The sequence below is a fragment of the Diceros bicornis genome, chromosome 6, assembly GCF_020826845.1.
Source record: "Diceros bicornis minor isolate mBicDic1 chromosome 6, mDicBic1.mat.cur, whole genome shotgun sequence".
Classification (NCBI taxonomy): Eukaryota; Metazoa; Chordata; class Mammalia; order Perissodactyla; family Rhinocerotidae; genus Diceros; species Diceros bicornis.
The window spans coordinates 13,593,962-13,616,118 of NC_080745.1; the positions used below are offsets into that span (position 1 = coordinate 13,593,962).

The 22,157-nt window shown below is 35.7% G+C and overlaps 1 protein-coding gene across 2 annotated transcripts in view; it reads right to left on the bottom strand.

Moving 5' to 3' along the window:
* PARG (poly(ADP-ribose) glycohydrolase) overlaps window positions 1-22,157 on the bottom strand; it is a 124,629-nt gene that overhangs the window by 24,323 nt on the left and 78,149 nt on the right. For both annotated transcript variants that reach the window (XM_058542866.1, XM_058542868.1), the window contains exons 12-13: window positions 18,680-18,755; window positions 13,462-13,609 (exon numbers count right to left, since the gene is read on the bottom strand). In XM_058542866.1, the coding sequence (XP_058398849.1) occupies window positions 13,462-13,609; window positions 18,680-18,755 (224 nt within the window). The remainder of the gene's footprint in view (window positions 1-13,461; window positions 13,610-18,679; window positions 18,756-22,157) is intronic.

The following is a 22,157-nucleotide window of genomic DNA, read 5'->3' on the forward strand; positions in this document are numbered from 1 at the left end:
AGACAACACTGAGAACTAAGATTAAAGATTTTTTTAGTACAATTGCCCTAATTTTGCCAGTAAATAAAACACAAGCAGACTGACTCTTTCAGGCAGCTGAACTACTATTTGTTAACAAATGACCCCTCATACAATAAAGGTCCAATACTGAAAATATTTATGACAATGACATAATATTCAGGGAAAAAAATGACTCTACAATATACAGTATTTAAGAAAATATAAATTTATAAAAATAGAGAACATATTTAATAAAAATAAAAAGAACACAAAATCAAATCATGGCATGCTAATTATGAAATCAGTTCTTTATCCAAAACCAAATTAATTTCATTTTGGGGGTCGGGTTAACTTTTTACATGTTTATTTAAACAACTCTGAAGCTTTTATACACAAAGAATAATAAATGTAGTGATCAAGATTACAAATGGACTCTATAAATTGACAGAAAACAGAGGAACATGTTAAATACCACCCTGAAGATATAATCAGCAAAATTCAGACCCTGGGAAACTACAGGACCAACAGCCTGGGTTGCTTACAAAAAAATTATAAGGAAAGACAAGAGGGAGGAACCTACAAATTAAAAGAAACAAACATTAAAACACTAATCATAACAAAGTGGAAGTAGTTACAGTAATATTGGATAAAACAGACTTCAAGTCAAGCAGTATTATGAAATATAAAGAGAAACATTTCATAATAATAAAAGGTCAATTCATTAGAAAGATATAACAATAATGCTTTTATTTTGGTTTAACATTTGAAAAATCAATTAATGAAATTCATTACCTTAACAGATAAAAGACCCCTCTATAATCATACCAAAAGTTGCAGAAAAGATAAAATTCAATATCCATTTCATGATTAAAATTCTTGGCAAAACAAAGAGAGAACAAAAAGGAACTGTCTCAATCTGATTAAGGATCACTACATAAAAACTTATAACCAACTTCATACTCAATGGTGAAAACATTCTACCTAAGATCAGGAACAAGGCAAGAATTACTACTCTCATCACTCCTATTCAACACTATAGTAAAGGTCTTGGCCACTGCAATAAGGCAAGAAAAGAAATAAAAGTCATAAAGAGTGTAAAAAAGTAAGCCTGTCCCTATTTGCAGATGTCATAATTGTTTACATAGCAAATCCTAAGGAATTACTAAAAAAGAAAGAAAGAAAGAAGAGAGAGAAAAATAAAAGAAAGAAAAGCTCATAGGGAAATGCAGTAAGATCAAAGGTATATATGTCTATATATTAGCAGCAAACAGTGGGAAAATAAAACTTTTAAAAATCTATTAATCATAGCACCAAAAACCATAAAATACCTAGGAGTAAATGTAACAAAAGACGTAGAAGACACTACTGAGAAAAAGTAAAGAAGATTTAAATAAATGAAAAGATACACTATGCTCAGGAGTTAGAAGACTCAATACTGTTGTAATGTCAATTTTCCTCAACCCTGTTGATAATCCTAGCAGATTTTTTTAATAGTAATTGAGAATGTGATTCTAAAATTTACAGGGATATGCAAAGAACCTAGAATAGCCAAAACATTTCCGAAAAAAGAACAAAATTGGAGGACTCAAATACCTCGGTTCAACATTTACTTGGTCATGGCCTAAGGAAAGACCAATGGAACTCAATAGAATTTACAGGTAAATCCACACTTGTACTGTCAATTGACTTTCAACAAAGGTGCTACAACAATCCACTGGGGAAAAGTTAGTCCTTCCAACAAATGTTGCTGGAACAAGTAGATATTCGCATAGAAAAAAAAGCAAACTTCAACTGCTACCTCACACTATGAATAAAAATTATTTTGAGATAGATAACAGACATAAACATAAAACCTAAAACTATAAGACTACCAGAAGAAAATATAGGAGAATGGCTTTAGGATATTGGGGATAGTTAAAGATTTCTTAGACAAAATAAAGAAAGCAGTACCTGAAAAAAACAAAAATTGAAAAACTAGATTATATGAATATTAAAACATCTTTGGAAAATGCTTAGGCAAGACTGGAGGAAAAACATTCGGAAAACAAATATCTGACAAAAGACTTGTGTTCAGAATATTTGAAGACCTCCAATAAGTCAATAATAAAAATATAAACAACCCAATTTAGAAAAACAGACAAAAGACTTAAACATAAACCTCACAGAGGAAAATAAACAATTGGCTAATGACTACATGAAATACTGCTCAATATCCCTAGTCATCAGAGAAATGCAAATTAAAACAGTGAAATACCACCATATACCCGACAGAATGGCTAAAATAAAAAAGAATGACAATGCTAAATGTTGACAAGGATGTAGAACAAGTAGCATTCTCATATATTGCTGGTAAAACATAAAATAGACAACAATTTTGGAAAATAGTTTGGAATTTTCTGATAAAATTAAACCCACATCCATCCTTTGACCTAAAAATTCCACTCCTACATATTTACCCAACAGAAATTAAAAACACATGTCCACAAAAACTGCATACAAGAATGTTCATAGCAGCTTTATTCATAATAGTCTTGTACTGGCCAGGGGTCAATCAGAAAAAAAGAATCAGTAGGAGATATATATAAAGAGATTTATTTAAAGGAATTGGCTTATGCAATTGTGGCGGCTGACTAGGCAAGTCCAAAGGACAGGCTAGAGCTCTCAGGCACAGGCAGAGGCTGCTGTTCATAGGAGGAATTTCTTCTTCAAGGAAGCCTCAGCTCTGCTCTTAAGGCCTTTGAACTGACAGATTCAGATCCACTCAGATTATCTAGGATAATCTCCCTTATTTAAAGTCAACTGATTATAGACTTAATTACATCTATAAAATATCTCTACAGCAACACCCAGATTAGTGTTTGACTGAATAACTGGGGACTGTAGCCTAGCCAAGTTGACATATAAAAAAGACCATCATAAGCCTTTAAAAGTTAAAACAACCCAGGGGCCGGCCCGGTGGCGCAAGCGGTTAAGTGCGCGCGCTCCGCTGCGGCGGCCCGGGGTTCGCTGGTTCGGATCCCGGGCGCGCACCGACGCACTGCTTGGTAGGCCATGCTGTGGCGGCGTCCCATATAAAGTGGAGGAAGATGGGCACCGATGTTAGCCCAGGGCCGTCTTCCTCAGCAAAAAAAAAAAAAAAAAAGGAGGAGGATTGGCGGATGTTAGCTCAGGGCTGATCTCCTCACAAAAAAAAAAAAAAAAAAAAAAAAAAAAAAAAAAGTTAAAACAACCCAAATGTCCATCAATAGGAAATTAGAAAAACATATGGCATGATCATAGAAAGGAATACTACTCAGCAATAAAAAGGAATGAACCACTGATGTACTCAAAAACACAGATGAATCTCACATGCATTATGCTGAGCAAAAAGAAGTGAGACACAGAAGAGCATATTAAATAAAAATTTATTTACATGAAATTCTAAAAAAGACAAAACTAATTTATAATGAAAAAAATAAAAATTGTGGTTGTTTCTGGGGCTGGCACAGGGACTGACCAGAAAAGGGCTCTAGGGAATTTTCTGGGGTGATAGACATGTTGTTCTATGTCTTGATAAGGGTGTGGGATACAAAGGTATATTTGCCAAAACTCACCAAATTATACACTTAACATTGTGTACTTTGGTGTGTGTAAATTTTATCTCAAAAAAAAAGAAAAGAACTGTAAATAAATATTAAACTCCACTTAACAGGTTTGCTTTTTTCAGTGGCATGGCTTAGAAGTTCTAAAATCACCTTTTATGTATTCTAGGTTTAAGCAAATGAGAAAATAAATTGAGGACACTGGGAGCCACATTTTTCACTGTTGGGGAAGTGAGGTCCAAATATGAAAAAGAGGAAGACTAGAATGTATGCTGTGATGTTGGATGGGAATGGAAGGTACTCACATGAATTTGTAGTTGTGTGTATGTGTTTGTGTGTATGTGTACGCATTTGTGTGTATAACATATGTCCTAGCTCTGTCTGGTGAGAGAGCATAGAAGGAATGGCCTCCTTAGTAGCAATAAGCACACTCAGTACTCAAATCTTGATTTCTAAAAAACTACTCCAAGTAAAATCCAGAACTCCTTGGAGAAATGGTTGATTCCAGAGTTGGGGCAGAGCATGTACAAGATGAACCTAGAACATATTTTTCTGCCAGAAAAGAAGGAAGTGTATTAAAGAATAATGGGCACATGTTAAAGGGACATAACAGCTAACCTGAAGGGCTCCCAAATCACCAAATCTAGGACAATTTAGCATCAAAATAGATGATAGTAATGGATTATAACCCACTGAATAAAATAAGAATCCATGTGTTTATACATATATATAATGAGGGAGAAGAGAAAATCCTTCCTTACAGTAGAGTGCCAACTAAATGTAGAAGGAATGATGGAGTTAAAAAAATTATTGGCCAACCCCATGGCTTAGTGGTTAAGTGTACGCGCTCCGCTACTGGCGGCCCGGGTTTGGATCCCGGGCACGCATCGATGCACCCCTTGTCCGGTCATGCTGAGGCTGCGTCCCACATACAGCAACTAGAAGGATGTGCAACTATGACATACAACTGTCTACCGGGGCTTTGGGGAGAAAAAGGGGAAAAAAAAAGGAGGAGGATTGGCAATAGATGTTAGCTCAGGGCCGGTCTTCCTCAGCAAAAAGAGGAAGATTGGTATGGATGTTAGCTCAGGGCTGATCTTCTTCACACACACACAAAAAAAATTATCACCCACAAAATCAGTGGGTGAAAGTTTTATGAGGGCAGGATATTTAATCTCAAAGTATGTAAAATACATAGTTACAGGTTATAATCATTTATTGTTTAACAACAGGGACACATTCTGAGAAAAGCATTGTTAGGCAATTTTGTTGTTGTGCGAACATCATAGAGTGCACTTACACAAACCTAGATGGTATAGCCTACTACACACCTAGGCTATATGGTACTAATCTTATGGGACCACCATTGTATACACCATCTGTCACTGACCAACATGTCGTCATGCGGTGCATGACTGTAATTACAAAGGGAAAAAGATTAACTTGACAGTGGAGAAACCCTGCAGATTTCACCTTAACCAAGTTATAATACCTCACTATCACAAATATTGGGATAAACAGGTATTAATTTTCTCCTTAAAAGCTACACTGAGTAGGAGACATCACTTCAGTGGGATTCCTACCACAGGGAATACACTGAATCTAGTTATGAAGAATCATTGGGCAAATCTCAAATAAGAGACATTCTAACAAATAACTGGCTTATATACTTTAAATATCAAGGTGAATAAACAAAAGGAAAGGGTGAGAAACGGTCCCAGTTTAAAGAATACATGACAACTATATTCAAGGTGTGATCCTGGATTAGATTGTAGACCAGAAAAAAAAAAACAACACGCTACTAAGTAGGATATGAGGAGGATAACTGACAAAATTAGAATATCAACTAGTGATTAGCTAATAGTACTTTATCAATGTTAAATTTCCTGATTTTGATAACTGCGCTGTGCTGATTTAAGAGAATGTCTTAGTTCTTAGGAAATATACAATAAAATATTTGGGGTAAAAGGGCCTAATGTCTCCAATGTACTCTTTTTTTTCTTTACCTTTTTTGTTTTTGAGGAAAATGGGCCCTGAGCTAACATCTGTTGCCAATCTTCCTTTTTTCTTTTTTTCTCCCCAAAGCCCCAGTAGATAGTTGTATGTCATAGTTGTACACCATTCTAGTCGCTCTATGTGGGACTCCGCCTCAGCACTGTTTGATGAGCATCCTAGGTCCGTGCCCAGGATCCGATCCAGTGAACCCCAGGCTGCTGAAGAGGAGTGCGTGAACTTAACCGCTGCACCACCAGGCCAGCCCCTCTCCAATGTACTCTTAGTTCAGGAAAAGAAAATAGAGAAAGAATGATAAAGCAGATGGGGAAGAAATGTAAACTGGTGAATCGGGGTGAAGATTATGTGGAAATTCCTTGTGTTATTTTTACAACTTTTCTATTAGTCTGGAATTTCCCATATCCATACAAATATAAAAACGCATAAGTGCAACATGAATAAATACAAATAAAGCTATGAAAAATACTATTCTATTTTCACATATGATTAATATTTTCCATAATATTTCCAAGACTTAAAAGATTTAAACTCAATACTAGAGTATTGCTCAGCACACTGCTTCTAAAAAATAATTTTTCAAAAATTTAAAACAATTTATACCTTAATTGCTATAAATTCATCTAGAATTTTAGGTAAGACATTCAACTACAAATCAAAAAAATAACTACAAAATTCATGTTGTTTCTTATGTGACCCTTCCTCGACACCCTAAGTAGAATCGGTTGTTCCTTCTCTGTGCTTCTCAGTACTCTGCATATACCATCAGGAGAGCACTCAACATATAACTGCAATCTGAAAATGAATTATATTTCTACATAGTAGCAATGAACAATCAGAAACTAAATTTTTAAAAATACATTTATAATAGCAACAAAAATATGAAATATTTAGGGCTAAATCTGAGAAAATGTAAAAGAAGTATACAATCAAAAGTATAAAATATTACTGAAAGAAATTAAAGAAGACCTAAATAAACAGAGATATCTCATTCACGAGTCAAAGACTAAATATTGTTAAGATGTGAATTCTCCTGAAATTGATGTACAGATGCAAAGCAATTTTAATTAAAATTCAAGAGAGCTTTTTTTGTAGATATTGACAAACTAATTCTAAAATTCACCAAAACAACTAACTCTGAAGAACAAAGTTGGAGGGCTCACACTACCTGATTTCAAGAAGTATTATAAATCTATGGTAATCAAAACAGAAAGAACAAAAACAAAAAGAACAAATTAATAAACTAGACGTCAAAATTAGAAACTTCTGTTCTTCAAAAGTCACTGTTAAGATAATGAAGACACACCAATATATCTGATAAAAGACTTCATCCAAAATATATAAAGCACTTTCAAAATTCAACAATAAAAAAACAAACACCTCAGTTAAAACATGGGCAAAAGGCGGTTTCATGTGTGTAGCCATATGTCAAAACTTACCTAAAGGTATACTTTAAATATATACAGTTTATTGTATGTCAATTATACCTTAATAAAGCTGTTTAGGGGCCGGCCCCGTGGCTTAGTGGTTAAGTGCGCGCGCTCTGCTGCTGGCAGCCCAGGTTCGGATCCGGGGCGCGCACTGACGCACTGCTTGTGAGGCCATGCTGTGGCAGTGTCCCACATAAAGTGGAGGAAGATGGGCATGGATGTTAGCTCAGGGCCAGTCTTCCTCAGCAAAGAGGAAGACTGGCAGATGTTAGCTCAGGGCTGATCTTCCTCACACACAAAAAAATAAAAAATCTGTTTAAAAAAGTATAATCTGACTCCCTCACCAGACTGTCAGCTTCTTGAGGGCAGGGATTATAAATTATTAACATTTGTGTCTACATTAGCATCTTGTAATGCAAGAATATAGAAGCAGTTGAGTACTTGCCACATGAATATAATAATTACCAAGCAAAACAGGAAGAACATTGTATTAACTGAGGTTAAAATAATGAGTCCAGAAATACTTAATCTGAAGGTACTATGTAATTTTTATTAAATATAAAAAATTCACATTTACATAGACAGCATGGCATGTAAAAACAACACTACAGAGATTAGGAGACATGAGGAACCCAAAGTGAATCCTTAAGTAACCAAATCTCATGGGACTTTATTTCAACATCTGAAAATTAGGCTTGTCAATAATTTTTATCCTGTTTACCCCATAGAGCTGCTTGGAAAACCAAATAAGATGAGTTGAAAATCCTTCAACATCATAAAGCGGTTAGCATTGGTGTCATTAGACTTAACTTTGTAAGGGGATAGAGGAACCACAGATATATGATTCCATTTATGTGGGGTTTAAAAGCAACCCGGTCTACCGACCTGACTGGGAATAAAGAGAGCCAGAACCAGTCTTGTTCTTTTTCTATTTTCTGCCCTGCAATGGACAAGCTTCATTTTTCCTGTTTATTAAAAAAAAACCAAAAAACAAAAAAACCCCTGCCTATTCTCATCTCTTAACTATGAAAACAAACACCTGTCTTTTGAAAAGAAAGTGGTTAAAAAATATAAAATATCAATTACCATATTTCTATTTCAAGTTAGGATAGTTTCAGTCTTCTTTCCTAAGAGAAACAAGGTTAGATTTATTTCCTTTAGGTGTGGGAAATCAAAAATGTACATACAGATGCTTTTGCTCTAAACAAATTAAATCCTGGGTTTTCTAAGTAGACATCTTTCAAAATTATGTTGACTGTCTATTCTGAAAAACGGATGCCCTTGTTTTAAATTCAAATTTATTGATAAACTCTGATGAAAATGCAAAGGTAAACAGTGAAAACAGCAGACAAGAGACAGAAGATTGAATGACCTTTGTGACAGCTATCTCTAGGGACAGCCTATAAGACTTCATGCTCAGAGACAAATCTTCACTTAGGCAAAAAACTAGAAGGAACCCATTACATTCTTTTCAAGAGTTCATGACAGCTTTATGAGTTTTTAGATTTAGTTGTAAGAAATATTCTTATTTTCTCTTACTAGTAATGAAAGTTTGTGATGAACATAGGAAAAAATATTTGGAAATTAAAAAAATTCTCCTTACCAATGGGTTATACTCTTGGAAAGAAGGTTTATATGAAAGCCATCTACCCTGCTTTCATAACTATCGCTCATACAGTGGTGATTAGGCATCAGAACACTCTTGCCTTTCACTCCTATGATTAGTAATAATTAAGAAAAGCCAAACGCCAACTGAATTCGGATCTTTCCCAATGAGCTGGTATCATTTAGCTAGCAATGGGCTGTTTTTGAGGAGATGAGCACCTCTAGTGTTGTTACTCTATAAAAAGCACCAGTACTAGAAGGAATTGGTGTCCACTTTTGTCCTTTCTATCAGTTCTGCTGACACTCAAAAAAGATGTAAGGAACTGTGATGTCTGAGACGATTGGATTCACCAGAGGGCAGGTTTCATGTTAAATGTACTAACCTTCTGTTCAGTAAATTTCATATCTAAGCATCTGCTTTTTGTGCTCACTACACAGAAATAACAGAACAATCTTCCAGAACCACAGTAACACTCTTTGGTACTGAAGCTCTTTGAGAGACATTGTAGAGGAACAAATACAAGAGAGGAAAATAAAGAAAAAAAAGGGAAGACTGGAGTTTTAATTCTTTCCCTCTATCTATACTTACTGAAAGGTTTTAACTCATGGCTGCTGTAGGGAGGATCACAGCAAATAGAGGGATAACACTGTCTGGATAAAAGTATTTTGCCTGTTTGCATGACTTGTATCATCTTCATTTAAAAGTCTGATACCGACCAGATGCCCCACAATGATGATAAATTTAATTTATTTCCAATTTCTCAAACTCTTCTACAGATTCAGGCAGCACAGTCACAGCCATTAGCTCACTGAGCCTGGATGAATCATTGAAGGAATGGAATTGATCAGGCAGATAGACTGCAGTGCATGGTTAAGAGTCTCCTAAGAAGGGAGATGGCAGAAATCCAACATCAAATAGATGATGAAATGGCCATTTCCATTAAGGGAACATCACATCACAGATATTAATTAGAAGGCACTATAATAGAGTTAAGTGGACGTGGGGAAAAAATGCGGAGTTAAAAGTCACCCCGGATGTCCTTAGCTTGAGGTAATTATAGATGTGAAGGTGAGTCATGGATCTGCAATTTTCCATTCATTTTACAATGGCTGCAGGTAAGTTAGAGACCAGACATAACTCCAGAGTGATGATCTTTTTTTAGATTAGGGACAAACTAAAAAAAGAAAAAAACATTCTAATGTTTTCCTTTTACTATTCTCAGGGAAATTATATCCTTTACTTATAGCAACATTAATGGTAAATGACAAGACTTACTGCTTTCCTAGTATAAGAGAAATGAAGCAAATGAAACAAATTAGTTTTGAGTTTAAATGCCAAGCATTCTACCAACTTTTTTATTTCAAGGATGTAAATTCATCTTAAAAATTGTTGGGAAATTTTGTTCTGAGTCTTTGGTTCAAATCTAGCTTAAATGCTAAAAATTTAAAATCTTTTAAAGTATTATTTGATACACCCAAATGCTGGAGATAGTCAAAATCCAGACCTTCAGAGCTCATTAAAACAGTATGTGACCAATATTCAAAGTATTTTTTTGCCCAACAACAGATTAATGACAGTTTAATTTTTTGTTCTGTAATTCCTTACATTCTCTTCTCCCCTAATATCTTCCAACTGCATCCTTCCTATCTGCAAACATAATAAACACCAAATGCAGATAGATGACCAATATGTGAGTTAAGACAACACTGAGAATAAAAGGGTTTTATCTTTCCATTTTAGTAGAATTTGTATCACAACCTCAGAATTCTGGATGAAATACTTCAGGTTATTAACTTCAATAGCTGAGGCGCTACCCAAGAAGAAATTCCTTTGCTGAGGTTCCATTCTTAATTTCCTACATAAACTCAGACAATTAACAATTTTTATTTTTTGCTTTACCTCATCAAAACAGCAGAATCACATGGATATTATAAGAAATAACACAGGGTATCTAAATGATGTGAAATAACTTGTTGAAAGCCCTTTTACCAGCAAGTACTTATAAAAGATAAGGACACATCAGCAAAAATGATGGAGTAAAAACTTCTGAAAATTCTCTTCTCCAAAAAAGCAATGAGAACACTCATGAAAATTGTGAGAATCAACTTTTTCTGAACTGTGGGAATTAACCACAAGCTTGCAGCAGTCCAAGGAGTGTTTATTATAAGAAAATTGACTGAATTTTGGTAAAAACAGGGAATTTTGTGACATTTTAAGTTGCCCTATTCCTATTCTGCTCTCCCAAGCTCCATAAGTAGCCTTAAAAATCAACAGCCTGCATAACAGTGAAAACCAGCAGTTAATAGCCACCAGAGCGGGCAGAAGAGGGCTGAAGCTCCTTTAAAGCCCTATTCTCAGAGAATTATTATCATTTGACCTGTCTAGTGGTTCCTTGGAAGACCTCACTTGCAAGGCTGTCTTTATTTGACCTGACTTGGAGCTTGCCCAGTGTGAAAAGCCTAATCCCCAGGGGTGTTTGTTGAAAACAATTATAGGCAATTGTTTACCAGTGTGGCTGCCTGAGGCGGTAGATAACAGTTGGGGCAAACAACAGGCTAACCAAAAAGTTTCAAAGGAAAAGCTGAAAAATGAGATTCCTGTAAGGGGCTTTGAAAGTTCTAAGTATCCCCAGGAATCTAGAAGGCTACATTGCATGCCCATGGCTATACACATGCTCAAGAAAGACCTGAGAAGGTCCTAAGCTCCCCACTCTGTCTGACCTTGAGGCTCTGTGCAAGCAGGAAGGAAGTGCCAATTGCCTGGTGGAGTACTGAAGGTGAGCCCCAATATGCACATAGAGCCCTTTGGCAAAGACTAAGAGACTTATTGTTCTAGACATTTAAGGAAATCTCTGCCCAATCATGAGCTGACCACTAATCCAACCAAGCAGAGACTTTAGTGGCCACACATGAAAAACAGCACAGACTTTAAAGAATCAGTTTAGGAAAGTCACTAAACAAACAACAACAAATAGCAACAAAAACAAACTCTAGGGGAAGGAAAAATCTAATTTCAAGAGTTGCCACATTATTTAAAATGTCCAGTTTTCAACAAAAAATTGAAACATGCAAAGAAACAAGAAAATAGGGCCCAAACTCAGGGGGAAAAAAGTAGTCAATAGTACTGTCCCTGAGGAGCCCAGATGTTGGACTCACTAAACAAAGACTTTGACCCGGCTATTTTAAATATGTTCAAAGAACTAAAGAAAATTATGCCTAAAGAACTAAATGAAAGTATGTGAATAATGCCTCACAGAGAATCTCAATAAAGAGATAGAAATTATTTTAAAAAAGAACCAAATAGAAATTCTGGAGTTGAAAAGTACAATAACTGAAATAAAAATTTCATTGGAAGGATTCAAAAGCAGATTAGAGCAGGCAGGAGAAGGAATTAGTGAACTTGAAGATAGGTCAATTGAGATTATCCAGTCTGAGGAACAGAAAGAATAAAAAATGAAGAAGAACAAACAGAGCTTCTGAGATCAATGAACACCATCAAATGTACCAACTTATGCATAAGGGGAGTCCCAGAAGAGGAGAAAAAGGGACAGAAAAAATATTTGAAGAAGTAACGGCCAAAAAAATTTACTAAATTTATCTAAACATTCAAGAAGCTCAATGAAGTCAAAGAGATCCATAGCTAAACACATCATAATCAAACTGTTGAAACACAAAGACAAAGAGAGAATCTTGAAAGCAAAACAAAAAACAAAATTCAGATACTCTCCTGAAGGTTGCCTACAAATGTATATGAGGCAAAGAGTGTGGCTTCAAGATTAGACCTCAGAGTCTTACTTCTGTCATGTACCTCTTGGAGGTAAACTAGTTGAGCATACATTTGATATAACTCATAGGGAATGGTTTTTATCCCTTGGTAATCTCTGGGAATAACAATCAACCAAATTCTCCAACCCAGTTGAATGTTCAGTCTCCTACACTAATCTCAAAGGAGCAATAGATGCAAAGAGGAAATGAGAAATTCTCTTTTGCAGAGAGAAAAAAGTATCAGTAACTGACAGCCAATTATAGTTTTCATGTGAGAATGTTCTTTTAGGTACTCAAATAAAAGGCTTAACTTAGCTATGGTGGCTGATTAAAAGTTTCTTAAGATCTATGAGTAAATCATTAACTTTTTGTAGCTCATTCACAAGGAAATACTGTGACATGATATTCCCATCTAAAGAAATTTAAATAAAGAAAAAAATTTAAATCTTGAAAATAGACCTATAAATTTGACTATATTTCCCTTGAAAATAGACCTATAAATTTGACTATATTCCCTCCTTCCATATTAACTTAAATCAAGGAGAAGCACTAAGATAATCACACTTTCTCTTTTAGGATAGAAATTAGGGTAAACATAAGGTAAGTGATTTATTTCTCTTCTATAAAGCTCACTGTTGTACTGATTCTCTCCAAACACTATAACTGTGCTTTTAATATTTACATAGTGTCTTCATATCGAAGTACAACAAATCACTTTGGAAATATAATGGAAGAATAATAATAGAATACATGCTCAAAGACATATTATCATCTTCTTTTTAAGGGTACTATATTATAAAATTTCAAACTGGAGGGTAATTGAATAGTTTTTACCCTTGTTCCTCAGATAAAGAGGCCAAGAAAGAAAAGGTGGGGATAAAATATCTTATTCAAAATTATAAAAATAAAACTATAACAATTTCAAAAAACCAAGTATAAATAAATAAATAAAAATATTGGGACTAATGCCCATGGTAGAGAAAAGCTATATCTGGGTGGCCTCTAGTCTTCAAGATAGATATTCAAAGATGGGGAAAACTACCCCATTGTCTACACTTCCCAAAACTAACCTGTGATGATAAGACATTCATTGTGATCCAGCACCTCAGTGAAGAGCCGTGAAACAATCAACTCAGGGTTAATTAAAAAGCGGATTTCTTCTTGCACAAGTCCTGCACTGGTTACACCACCTCCAACAAAACGGTTTGCAAAATCCACCTATTTGGGAAAATGTGGCATGTTAAATGATGATCTAAAATACCTACATATATGATAAAGAAGTACACTCCCTCTAAGCTCTAATCTTCCTTTCCTTTCCCATATAAATTAATCCCCAAATCAGTAACCTTCCCAGGGAGAATAGATTGTGGCTGATTGCACTTTTTCCATCTCACTGCAGTAAACACCTCTGCTTATTTCTTTGGATTCCAAAATTTTAGAAGGAACCTGGAAAATGGAGCTTTTAGGCAAAAGCCTCAATGTAATTATATGGACTCTTGTTCATAAACCTTATTTGTGCTCCAAGAGCCACAAATCAAGGGAGGTTTTATCTGGAAAGGTTTCAAGGTCATTTCCCCACCATTCACTACTCAATTTCCATTTATGTATTTCATATGACTTTAACATAATTCTACCTTTCTTGTATAATACAGCAATCAAACACTTGTCCTTAAAGAACTGAAAAGTTTAGTAATTGACCTTTTTTGGGCAATCTTTTCCTTCTGTGGAAGAATATGGGGATGGAAATTTCGTTCTTTTAAATTCAATCAGAAACCCTAAACTGCATGAACATTACAAACTATTTTTTTAAATATACCTAAGAAGAGAAAACAAAGACAGAAAACTTAGTTTAACAACAAAGATTCAACTAAATTAATATTTCCAATTTAGTTTAAAACCATACATAAGCTTTCTGTGGAGGACTATGATGGGATCCCCAAGCTCCTATTAATAAAAGTGAGTTACACAATCCTCAAGAGAAAGAAGACTCAACTTGCCAGCATTACTTGTTTGTCTTAACCTAACTAAGCACTCAGAGGTGTCCAACACTATGCTAGGCTCTACAGAGCAATATGTAAGAAATGGTTTCCAATTTTGCCTTTTATGAACTAGATTACACACATACACAACTTGTGTACATACACAGTCATACACACAAAGAAATAGAACCTAGTAGGTAATGTAGGAGAGGCTTATATACACTATAGGAAAAGCACACTCCTGTGTCTCTCCTTCACTCTTACACTAGCACCACACTCACAACACTTTTGACACCAGATGTGTGGATTTTCCACACATCAAGCAATTCTGCGACACCAGCTGGCTGTCCCATAACTCAATTCAGTTCTGACACTATCTACCTGAAGTTAGCAGCACATCCCACAGGCTAAGGGTTCAGTCCCACAAGACTGCTCCACTTCAGATGCCAATCACAAGTCCCAGGTTGTCACTTGTACTTCTACTTGACTGGCTATAAATTGGGGTTCCCATGACCTCTTCCTGGGGTTCAATAATTTGCTAGAATAGCTCACAGAACTCAGTGTAACACTTACTTATGTTTACGGATTTATCAAAAAGAATATGATAAAGGATACAGATGAACATCCAAATGAAGAGATACATAGGGCAAGGTATGTGGGAAGGGGTAGGGAGCTTCCATGCCCTTTCTGGGCAAGTCATTCTCCCAGCACCTCCACATGTTCACCAACCCACAAGCTCTCTGAATCCTGTACTTTGGCATTTTTATGAAAGCTTCATCATATAGGCATGATCAATCATTAATTCAGTCTCCAGTTCCTCTCCCTTTCTCAGAGGATGGAGGGGTAGAAAGTTCCAAACTTCTAATCATGGCTTAGTCTTTCTGGTGACCAGACCCATCTTGAAGGTATCCAGTAGTGCACCAAGAGTGGCCTCATTAGAACAAAAGACAATCCTATCACCCAGGAAATTCCAAGAGATTAGGAGCTCTGTGTCAGGAATCTGTGTTAAAGACCAACTATTAGAACAAAAGATGCTCCTAGTCATTCAGTAAATTACAAGGATTTTAGGAGCTCGGTGCCAAGAACCAGGGGCAGAGACCAACGTATATAGATATTTTCTATCATTTCACATATACTTTCAGACTATTGTCAAATATAAGATTTCTTAAAACTTGTTTGTGTTCTATAAAGCAATTATGATATTAAACGATACTCTGAAGCCTATTTTACAAAAGAGTAAAACAAGAATATGAATCTTTTCCTATGTAAAAATATATGTAAAAAGGCAGAAATTAATAGAAGGTAAAGTAGTCTTTTTTCACTATAGAAGAACTTAGTAAATACTGAAAAATACAACTGGACAAGTTCTTGAAATGAGTTATCACAGAGAATCATATATATTTGAGTTTATACTCTGGCATACTAAATCAATGCTAAAAAAAGAGTAATTTTAGCTTACATAGAAAAATAATTTTGGTTAAACCAATCCATTGATTAGATTTAGTTACCTACTACACATGAGGTCTTTATGCATTGGGTGACTTATGGCTTAAACTGCTCAATTGAACAAACATTGACTGAAAGTTGTTATGGGAACCATGGGATACAAAGATGAATAAGATGTGGTTCCTGACTTCATAGCATTTAAAATCCAGATGGGAGTCAGGCACATAAGCAGAATGATAAGCTGATTATTAAAGAATTTATAAGTATATATTTGATATTTCCCAAATAATACAATTAACTAAAATTGGAGCATGGGGAGGAGGATAGGGGAGCATTACAAGAGGACGTGGCATTCAATCTAGATTTGCTGACATTCAGGTTGAAGGAATGGCTGCACAAGGACATAGGAAAGAGCTGTATACGAGTGATGGGGTGGTCTGAGGTCTAGGAAATTTTTACTTAATTCTGATAGTTCTGGGAAAGATTCTAAAAAGAAAAGTAACAACCAGACCTGTGTTTTAGGAAGATAATTCAGGCTAGGCTAGTGTTTAAAGAATGAATTGGAAAAGTGTAAAATTAAAAGCAGAGAGGCTGGCTAGGTAATTGCTGACGAGTTTAGACAAACACCACTAGAGCCTCAGATAGGTCGGTGGGAAAGAAAGTGAAGGAAAGAGAGACCCAGCAAAGAGATAAAACGGATAGCACCGGAAAACTGAGAGACTGGCTAAGTATATGGTGCTGTGAATACAAATGAGAAAGAAAGAAGGTTTGACACCAGCTAAACTTTATTTTTACTGGAACAAGGTAGATAACTAAAATAAAAAGATAAGCTCTATCCAACTTATGTACTACTTTGCAATGATAAATGAAATACATTCAATGTGTATGCTATTGTTCATTCTTTGAATAAAAGGCCAACACTTATTACTGGGAAAGTATGCACAGAAATAAATACACTAAACTCAATATGCCTCTGAAAGCAGGTGTCTTTTAGAAAATCCAAGTTTCTATTACTTAAAAAAAGTTCTTAATAAAAGGCTCTCTATTATAGGTGAGAAACCTGTTCCAGTACATAAAAACAATCATATGAGTCCTTCTTTATTTTTAGCCAGTCATTTTCCAATTCACTTTACTTTAAAGCTACTTGTTCAGATTACTCAGTTTCTGAATTATAACTTGATGAAAAGAGAGAAATGATAACACTCCTTAGAGAGGTTTTGTTGTTGTTGCCATTCAGCATAATGTAATTTATATGCTGCACAAGGAGCTGTGTAGCATTGCAATACAATATTCCCTGATGTCCTGGGGATACATGGCATGGGTAGGGAGAACAATTAATAGACGCCTTTATGGTATTCTTTTAATCTACTGAGGTTTCACTTTTCATCTATAACATATTCCAGGAAAGTGGGGAGAATCTCAACTTTGAATGTTTTTAAATAATTCCTTGTTGAATTGTATTGTAATGAAAGGTCAGCATTCCTGTGGTGCTAACTAGCAGTACCTTTGTTTATTTCATGTGTATTTAAGACTCTTTCAGTCAATCAAGACTTTAATGTACGGAAAAACGTCATCAAAATGGAAATGTGGGGAAGAAGTGATATTCTTTTGAAACAAATTTTAACCATATTTCAAAATTAGTTTGAAATAGAAGAAAAGGTACTGATTAAGTACAAATTTTAAAAAATTTTAAGTTAGGTACAGGAGAAATATTCATTCAGTTATTCTGAGTATTTTTGTTTAATCAAACAATCACTAGGAGTAGGTGATTTAAACAAAACATAGTTTGCCTCTTTGAAGATTTTAATTACAAACATGTCTAAACAAAAGGCCATTCTAAAAAGAATCTCAGTTTCATTAGGCACTTAGAGCATAAATATATAATAACTATCCAAATGCAAATCAGTCTAGTCACTTTACAATAAACATTAAGTTATTCAAACAAATCAGTCCATTCCCAGGCAACTGCTTTATTTAGCTTAAATACAAGCATCAAATAAGGATCTAAGAAGAAAAATTCAGCTATTTCCAGTATAAATGAAATGATGTACAAGCTTCTTTCAAAGAAAACTGAGATTACAATGTTCTTATAATTAGGATAAGAACACAAAACACTAACATTTTGTCTCTGATTAGTGATTTAAAAAAAAAATCACTATAAAGCAAAAGGAAAACACGTGTTCAGGTTAGGTGTTACAACAACTTAAAGCTAGATACATATGGTGCTTTATTTGTTAACTCCTTTTTCCAAAAATATTTTTTTTAAGTAGAGGCAGTAATACAGATTAATAACAAAGATTGAAAGATGGATAAAATTAACTGCTCTAAAACATGGAAAAGACAGCAAGCATAGCTGGCTCACAGGACTAACACTATTACATATGGGAGAGAGGACTTTCTTATCAATCAGTCTTAGATGTCTGCCTCCTAGACCTAAACAAGGTTGGTGGCAGAAAAACATCTCAAGCTGGTCATCATTTAGGGCAGAGCAAGAGCCTTTAAAGAAAAAGAACAAAACTGCCTGGTGACAGCTTGTCAAGACCATACCCTGGGAACTTCCCCCACTGTCAATCTACAATCTGTGTCTGAACCAAGAGGCCTGAGGTTGTCCAGATCTTGGGATTTTCTGTCAAAGGCTTTTTAAAGAGGCACATGTAAGAAACAGAGAACGTACACTGGCAAATAACAATATTACTAAGGCTGTCAAGATGATCTGTTTGGTGTTTTTCTCCATTCTGCTATCATGCTTCTTTGCATTAAATCAGCTTAGGAGATAAATAAACAGCTTTTCAAATTTCCTTTGCTGTCAGAAGCTTGACAAGAGAAGGTCCCAAAGACATGCACACTGCTATGATTCACCTACCTGTAGCATGCCTTGACCATTTCCTTCTATGGTACCTTCATAAGTGACATGCAATCGAGTCAGGGGTTTTTCACATCTACAATTGAAAAAGATATTTCCTTATTTATTTTTTTAATGACAAGTAATTCACTACAGAAAAATCTGAAAATACAGATTAACTATAAAAGAAAAATTGAAACCACTCCAAATCTCAAAAGCCAGAAACAGATGCCTACTGTTAACATTCTTGGTATAGATGCTCCCAAACTTTTTCTTATTCAAATATATATATACATATTTAAATTAAAATAGGAGAACATTCTGTTTTGAAGCCTATTTTTCCCCTAAAAAATATCAGTTTCTCCTCTTTAAGAGTTGAAAAACTTCTCAAAATATTTAAAAAATTAAGATTTATGAAATTTATTATTATGCTCGAGTTGGCAACCTAAGGAAAAATATAGAAAAATTTGGCAATAAATCACATATGATTCTCAAAGAGACTCTATTTTCACTAGTTTGATAACGGTGCATGTGTGTGGAGGGGGACGGGGAGGATGCTGATGAAAATACATGCCACCGAAGTTCTGATCTATGGTATTTTCTTATTAATTAAAATTGACAGATGAACCTAGTACACGTTAAGTCACAATTATTTTCTTTCCTTTTCAAACCCACGGTCACTGAGGTGTTTATGAGGTTCAGGACACACTACCCCAAAATATGGTCCCTTGGCATATTGAATATTTTAAGCTGAAGAAGTTTGAGAAAACGGCAGAAGCAGGAAGGTCACTCTTACCTCCTCTTCACCTCCCCCTTCTTCCCTGAAACAGGCCATAAAACCATCATGTGAGAGGTGCTCTCCCTCTGTCTCCAAAGACAAAGGGACACCAAGAAGAATCGCAGCAAACAGTCCTTGCTATTTCCCCAAGTTGACTACAATTACTTCCTACTCCTTAACCCACCATATTCCTCCATGACTGTCCACCCTTCATCAAACCTAGCAAAAACATACATAGGTCTGTTTCTTTGGTTCTTCATTTCCTTATGAAGGCTTCCGTGTCATGTAAAACTTACATAAAATAAATTTGTATGCTTTTCTCCCGTTAATCTATCTTTGGCAGTTTAATTTTCAGACCCAGCAAGGGACCCTATGAGGGTCGAGAAAAAAGTTTTTCCTCCCCTACAGTGTTTACCTGGCTTATATTATATTAAAAAACCAATTTCATTTTATTTGATGATGATATTTTTCCTTAGTAGATTTTTCCCGATTACTGATGGAATAAAAATTGCGAATTATAATAGAACATAATAGATGAGATTCAAATCCCTAACTTATATAAGGGTGGCATTAATTTGGGGGGGGATTTATATATATATTTTTAAACAACTATATTTTTTAAAAAACATTTAGGTGGGGAAATGCTACTTACTTACTGGGATTTGCTTTCTTCCTGGTTTCAATGAGCCCAGATACATTTCTGGCAAGGCTCCAGTCTACCAGACTGATAGCCTTAAACTCAGAAGATAATTCATTACAAGTTTTGTTCTAAGAGCTTCATTTGTATTAACTCATTTAATCCTCACAACAACCCTATTACTATCTCCTTTTACAGATGGGAAAACAAAGCACAGAAAGCGTTTAAGTAACCTGCTCAAGGCTAGTAAACGAAGCAACAAAGATTTGAACCCAGGTAGCCTAAGTCAATAGACCAAGCTCTTAATCAGTATGCTATACTTTTAAAAAAATTACTTTCCAACTCTTGTAGAAAGTAGTACCATAAGTTTGATTTTTTTTTAACTTCCTTTTTTGGGGGGAGTCCTACTTTACTAGCCATTTTGTTCCAAGGGAGACCACCTGTGAGGATGCTACTACGATAAAGAAGCGAGATCCAGCTATCTCTGGTTTATCAGTCAGGGCTTCAAAACAGAAATCTCATAGGCTGTCAACTACTCTCCATGACTGAAGTTGTCAATTTACAGTACAGTTCTCAATAAAATCATGAAATTGCTAGAAACTTTTTTTTTTAAAGATTTTATTTATTTATTTTATTTCCCCCCAAAGCCCCAGTACATAGTTGTATGTCATAGCTGCACATCCTTCTAGTTGCTGTATGTGGGACGCGGCCTCAGCATGGCCGGAGAAGTGGTGCTTCGGTGCGCGCCCGGGATCCGAAGCCGGGCCGCCAGCAGCAGAGCGCGCGCACTTAACCGCTAAGTCACGGGGCCGGCCCAACTAGAAACTTTTTTTTAAAGCATCCTCCAACATCCTGATAGGTCTCTCCTTCTGGCCCCAGCAAATCCTCCGTACCATTGCCTCAGGAATCAAAGCCATAGACTATTCTGGCTGTCTGTGATTAACTAAGTCTGGCTAAGGTATATACTGACAATCACAAGGTTAATTACAACATGCCGGAAACTTGGAAATCAGAAAAACCTCTCACTCCCTGGCACCCATGTACCCTTTTACTCATGGAAACACTAACAATCCTCATCTCTTCTTCATCCTCACTCTCTAATGAATGCATGTTTCTGGTTCTGTGGAGTCTGGGAGATTGATTTTAATTACATTTTCCAACTCACTTATGAAGTAGCTAAAACAAAAAAGAGATCAATAAAATTTTTAAAAGTTAGAAAAACTTGATAAAGTTAAATTCTGCCTATCAAAGTTAAGGAGAATATCTTGATCTTACTTAGGAGGAAAATTATCTCAGGGGCCAGCCCAGTGGCGTAGTGGTTAAGTACGTGTGCTCCACTTCAGCGGCCCTGGTTCGCAGGTTCGGATCCTGGGCGTGGACATACGCACTGCTTGTCAAGCCATGCTGGCAGCATCCCATATAAAGTAGAGGAAGATGGGCACGGATGTTAGCCCAGGGCCAATCTTCCTCAGCAAAAAGAGGAGGATTGGCGACGGATGTTAGCTCAGGGCTAATCTTCCTCACACACACACACACACACAAAATTATCTCACTGACACAGCAGCCTCACAGTCTCTGCATTTTGACCTATCCCTTCTCTCTCAGTTGGTAATGTATAAATGGGTGTCCTTTCATGTTAGTGCCCAATGACTGTTAGATGCAGAGTAGAGATCCTGAGCTGAATTAAAAACAAGCCCTCTGAATGACTATGAAATCTACACCAAAGTGACAAGAACAAAACATCTGTATTCCTATTAGAGACGAAAAGAAGAGCTAAGAAAAGTAATCCTCTGTACTCTGGTTTGGGCAGATAACATAGCAGATTGTTAGTTTCAGTTCTAGGCACCATATTTTAAGAGGCACCAATGGCCTAGCGTATGTCAAAAGCAGAGATAAAGGGTTTAGAATCCATATTATATGTGAAATAGGAGAAATGAGTAAGTTTAGTATGTACTTGTGTGCACTGTTAAGAGGAGGGAATGGGTGAAGAAAGCATTAAGATACATGGAGGGTCGAATGTTAAAGAAAATTAGCTCCAGAAGGAAGAACAAGGAATGGGGTGGGGGGAGAATTATTTGGAAGAC